This window comes from Gavialis gangeticus, unplaced genomic scaffold (assembly GCF_001723915.1).
Source record: "Gavialis gangeticus isolate Ggan-Ray unplaced genomic scaffold, GavGan_comp1, whole genome shotgun sequence".
Taxonomy (NCBI): Eukaryota; Metazoa; Chordata; order Crocodylia; family Gavialidae; genus Gavialis; species Gavialis gangeticus.
In genome coordinates, this window is record NW_017729030.1 from 60,537,673 (window position 1) to 60,543,425 (window position 5,753).

General features: G+C 44.6%; 1 protein-coding gene across 12 annotated transcripts in view; it reads right to left on the bottom strand.

Moving 5' to 3' along the window:
- ADGRL3 (adhesion G protein-coupled receptor L3) overlaps positions 1-5,753 on the bottom strand; it is a 1,275,722-nt gene that overhangs the window by 276,473 nt on the left and 993,496 nt on the right. For 10 of the 12 annotated variants that reach the window (XM_019522289.1, XM_019522280.1, XM_019522284.1 and 7 more), the window contains 2 exons: positions 5,413-5,718; positions 2,564-2,667 (listed from right to left, as the gene is read on the bottom strand). In XM_019522289.1, the coding sequence (XP_019377834.1) occupies positions 2,564-2,667; positions 5,413-5,718 (410 nt within the window). The remainder of the gene's footprint in view (positions 1-2,563; positions 2,668-5,412; positions 5,719-5,753) is intronic. The other 2 variants (XM_019522288.1, XM_019522282.1) reach the window with 1 other exon arrangement.

Sequence of the window (5,753 nt, forward strand, 5' to 3'; positions counted from 1 at the left end):
CCTGCCCCTGGTGTATAGCAATGGGCCATACTATAAAAGCATGCTTTGCCCAGTTATGACACATGCCAAATACATGTCATGTAGATATTGTAAAACTGGTCCTAAGAGTGTCCTGAGAAGACTCGAAAAGGTGACTACATCATATTCTTTCAGTGTTCAGCACAAGAGGAATAGAAGCAAGTGGGCAGAGAGTGGTTTCATGGCAGTGTCCCACAGCATGGTCTGTAGAGGGTAGAGATGCCCAGAGAGACTGAGAGATGGACACATACCATTGACCAGCTGCTAAGGGCAAGCGTGTTAAACATAGGACCCTTGGGCTGGATACAGCCCACGTAGCAGTATGATCTGGCCTGTGGGTCTGGTGTATGGTTGGGACCTATTGCCGGGGGTGCTGCATGGGGTCCAGGGGGGCCAAAACAGGCTGTGCACTCTAGGCAGTGCTGTTTAGACTGGCCCAGTATGCTGGTTTGGGGGCTCGTGAAGATTGCACTGTGCTGGTGCCAGCATACAGGGCCTGTTCAGTAGGGCTCTGTATGCAGCACATGCTCTTTGCAACCCCCCCCCCCCCGCAGCAAGCCACATGCAGCACACTTGGTGAATCTAGCCTGCATACCATCTCTAGCTTGTGCCAGCTGCACCTGGTACCATGCATGGAGCTGGCACAGGGTGCATGCTACATGCTGTACTCTGCTGGACTGGCTCAAGCACTGCTGTGGGGGGCAGGGGGCTGTCGAGCTAGGTCCCTGGCCCCATAGTCCTGGCAGCTGGGGGCCCCTCTGGCAGGGCTGGGAGGGGCAGGGAGCAGATGTGGATGGGAGACAAGGGGCACCAGCAGGGCCAGGGGGTTGTGGAGGGGGTGAGGGGCCCTAGGTGGGCTGAGGGGGGAGGGGAGTGAGGGGCCTGGACTTGCATTCTTTGAGCCTAGGGGGCAGGGGGAGCTCTGATTTTTCATGATAAAAAACCTGAAATCAAATACCAAATGTATAGGTATTTAGAATTTATTTTATTATAGTGATTGAAGCACTTGTAGGCTTCCAAATTACTTTAAAATTGTAAACATATCAATAAAACATTGTGTTCAACTGATATGTATATATATAGTGGCCTTTCATTTTAATCATGGATTTTCGGGGGTTATCAGAGAATTTGTGATTTTTTATCAGGGAAAACCAGGATTCCTATTAATCAGCTAGTCTGGTGATATCATAAGAGAGTTACCAAACTTTTTGCTTGGCCTAAAATATAGTAAATTCAAGGAGCTCAAGCTTTCTAGCATCTGTGGTATGTCAGAGTACTCTGAAGTTAATCCTTATTTTCCCATGTTTTGGAAAGGAGATGCATATAAATGCAGCTTGTCTATCATATTTTTCAGTAGGGGTGTCTATATTAATCATAGAATCATAGCAAATTAGGGAGTTCAGGAGGTCATCTAGTCCGACCCCCTGCTCAAAGCAGGACCATCCCCCAAGTATGTAATGATAACTATAATGATTTTGCAGGTAACTGAACATCAAGATAGTTAAAAAAAACAGTAAAGAAAGTAAGAAATGGGAATGGAGGGGGCCAAGGGGCGGGGAAGGAGGGGAGAGAGGAGAGAGAGAGAGAGAGAGAAAAAGAGAGAGAGAGAAGGAATGCTGTTTTCTAAAGGGTTCCCCTATACAATTCATTTGCAAAATCTACTCAGAAAAGCAATCTTTCTAACATCCAGCAGTGCAGTCAACTTGTCATATCAGGACTTTCTTACTTACTCATAAAGAGTGAATAAATTCACATAAATTGCTGTAATAAGGATTCAGCCCATAGATTCTGTGGCGTAAACACACATCTGGTCTCTGTAATGAGATCAGCTGAAAGCACCACTGTGCATTAATAACAAAAATGTTCAGCATATTGCTCCCAATAAGCCCTGTTCATTCTGAGTCTGAGAGCTTTTATTGTCACATGTTAATGTACTTTTAACACTGATAGATGATGAAGTGCCACCAAACATTCATCAAGAGACTTAAAAGTCACAATATAATGTATAGTTGTAGAGTTGTTTTTATTTCCATTAGCCATTCTGCAACTTAAAGTTAAAAACAGAAGGGAAATACTGTGTATGGAGCAATCTTTACACACTGGTAACAATTTCGCTATAATGGGATAATTCTGTGGATACAAAGAACAAGGAAAATCTCTGTGACAGAAAAAAACAGCTTCTTCACTTGATAATTCTGTGTTTTCAGTGTCTGTTGTCCTTTTCCTGCCCTCCTACCATGAGATCTTCTTCTTTCCCTTCCCTTTTCTATTTCATGTTCTTATTTTAAATCTTATTCCCTCACCCCCACTTCTTTCAAGTGCTGCTATCTGTCACCAGGGCTTTAATATTTTCACTCTCTAGAGTTTTGTAGCCCAAGCCATTGATGTGGCTGTCGGCGCTGCTCACTGCTGTAATATATGTTGTTTAAGTACTGTTTCTTTTGTAACCATCAGCCATGGCTTTTGTATTTGAGGCCCTATGCAGATATGGTGTAAGAGTTTGAATAAAAGGCAGCCAACAGACTCAAAGGATGCAGCATTATACCTTTTGAGTTATGTGGTTGATCCAGGGAGAAGAGCAGTTGCTGAGGTCCGGTCCTTGAGGGTCCCAGATCCCGTCAGGAGGAAGACACAAGAAAGTTGAAACACCTAAAATGAAATGCAGGAAAGATTCTCTGTTACCAGCTATCAAATGCCTTAATCAGTCTGGGCCCTGTCCCACAGACTATTCATTTCATAATGAGCTGAATTCTATTCAGCACTTACCACCCACTTAAACAATGTTTTAAGAACTCAGCTGGGGGGTGTCTGGCTCTCTAGATATCTAATTCCCTCATTACCATAGCTCCTCACCATCTTCAATGTAGTTATTGTCAGGGCAGGTCAGTGAGCTGGATAAGTACCATTATCTCCATTTCAAAGATAAGGAATTTTCAAAACCTAGCCTAAAGAGGATAATTGGAATGCTTAAATGCAGGCATCTATGAAAATAATTTGTATCTAGCCCTAAGTGACATGCCCCAAGTCACAAAGGAAGTTTGGGGGGGGGGGGAAGGAACTGATCTAGGTTTCCCGTGTGCTAAATTAGATCCCCAGTGACCGGGACATCCTTCCTGTCTGCATTGCCTCACTGATGGCTCAAGGATCAGCCCTTGAGCTTGCGCGTCCTCCTCTCCTGGTGCTCTGTGGAGGTTTCTCCACTTGGTATAAGTGTTAAACCAGAGAGATGGAAATACTCAAAGTTTAGAATCTATAAATAATAAGATGTGGTGCAATGCTTCCCCCTTCACCCCTTACTAACAAAAGAGACTTCCAGAGAAAAGCTGTTGCATAAAGACTTCCTAAATTCCCTGCTGGGAAAGACAGCAAAGCCATGTAAGACCTTGCAGACGGACAGAAATACATCCCAAGTGGTTCCATTAGAAACCTTTAAATGCAAGGAAACCGGATGGATGAGCCTGCATCCCATGAGTGTTCTGCACTGTACAACCAAATATATCAACAGGGAAGTAAATTATACATTGGGCCTGATACTCTTCAAAGGGAGCAGGAAGAGGCCCACTGACAATACAGTGCAGTTGTAATGAATCACAGAAATTAGAGGTGGAAAGGACCTACTGGCTGCTCTGGACCATTCCTTGTCAACAAGGGTTTTGTTTTTTTTCTAAAGCCTATTCCAAAATAGTTTATGCAGTCTAGTTTTTTACAACTCATGCAGAAGGAAGACCAGATTCCCTACACAGACCATGCTGTAATCTTGTAAACCTGGTTGCTAGAAAATGGCTCTTGACATTCCACCTGGATTTTAATTTGCTCCATTCCTGTATGCCCTGTCATCACAAATGACCATAACTTTCTTCTCTTGCTCAACTTACAGTGAACTCTAGGCAGGATACTCTGGTACCTACAGCTTAAGTGACCCAGAAGGACTATTAAAAGAAATGTTTTATACCTGGTCTTCATGAGCTATTATTCTTTCTCCTTTCCTCCCACATAAAAGTATTCACCCTGGAAACTCCAATGACTCTGACTGGTTTGAGACAAGCTTCAGAGTTACTGAATGGAAATGTGAATAACTATATAAGACTTAGGGGAGAATTAGTGAGGAAGTTGTCTCCATAATCTCTCTAATCCCTCCAGTCCTTTACTAATATTTGTTGTTCATCAGCAAATTCCCTGAACCTTCTGGTTCTCTTAATGGCATGTAGATCCTCAAAACTGGCATGCAGGTCATCAAAACTGTACACTAGCACTGGTTAAATGAAATAGCTCTTTGAGATATTTTGCTAACATATAAACCACCTTTTCTTTATCATTTTTTCTGGGGGAGGAAAAAAGAAACATGTTTAAGCTCTAATAGGGTTGATTATTTTTTTTAATTTGAACTTTTTCGACAAATCATAATTACCCACTACCCCAGGCACATTTCAGGCAAAAAAACCCCAAAAACAAAAACAAAAAAACCCCAAAACAAAAAAAGAACAAACCACACAAAAATGCCATTTTTGACCAGCTCTACTATACTATTTCACTAGGGTATTCAACTCACTTTTCCCTTGATTTTCCCTGGGGGTCACAATGAGTGCTAGCTATAATCTGTGGTTTCAAAAAACTGCCCATTTATCTATAGGCCCCCATTTGTTGATGTAAGAGACTTCACTTATACACATATGTTTGAAAATGTCCTCAGCCATTAGCCCCCTGTCAATCACCCCAGAATCATAGAATCATATGCAGAACAATGACATTGTATAATGGTGCATTGTATAATGGTGTATAGCTGCGGTGTCAAAGATAATAGCCTGTGGGCTGGATTTAGCTTCTGCCACATCATCTGGATCCTGGTTCTGGACCCATATAGGGCCAATCGAGGCCCTCCCCCACATGCTAGATCCAGCACCTGTAGTGCCTACTCTGGCCAGTCCAGGACTGAGCCCCATGTGGTGCCTGCTTTGGCCAGTACAGTACGGGAGCTGCACATGGCACCCACCCCAGTTGGCACAGGTTGTCATGTGCAGCATGGGTCATGGAATGGGTGCTGTGTATGGTGCAATCCCAAACCAGCCAGAGCAAGCATTGTGGGGGCTGGATCCAGAATGTGGGGAAGGGGGGAAAGGGGTCTGTGGGCCCAATCCAACCCGGGGGGTCTGGGGACTGATCCCTCACCACTCATCTGGCAGCTATGTGCTACTCAACCACCTGCAACACTTCATAAGACTAATATATCTGACCAAGAACACCAGCTTCATCCAGTGGTGACATGCTACATGGGTTTGCTTGCTAAGAGACAGCACATGCATTATACATGCTATTATAAAGCAAACCTCGCACCAAGTCACTTAAAGAACCAGACAAATGGAGAAAGCTTCATCAGTCCGCTCCCACTGGGCTCACCTACTGTCCCCATAGGGCATGGTTGCTTTGCCACCTGTCCTTGCCGGGTCTTAGACCACATGATCTCGCGGGCTTCCACAGCCTCGCAGCTCTCTGCCCCTACAGCAGGGAGCTGGGAGGAAGCAGGCGGGAGATGCGTGGTCATCTCTTCAGGGATGTCTACAGCCGGGGATGGGGTGCTGGTGCTGCGGTTCCGCCTGCCTGTGGCTGACGTGGTGGTGGTGCGCCCAGTGCTGCTGGTGGTGACTCGCGGTGTGGTGCTGCTTGTGGTACTTCCTGTGCCCAGCGCTCCTGATGGTGATACTTCTAGGACAAAGTGAAAACATTTTTTTTTTTTTTTT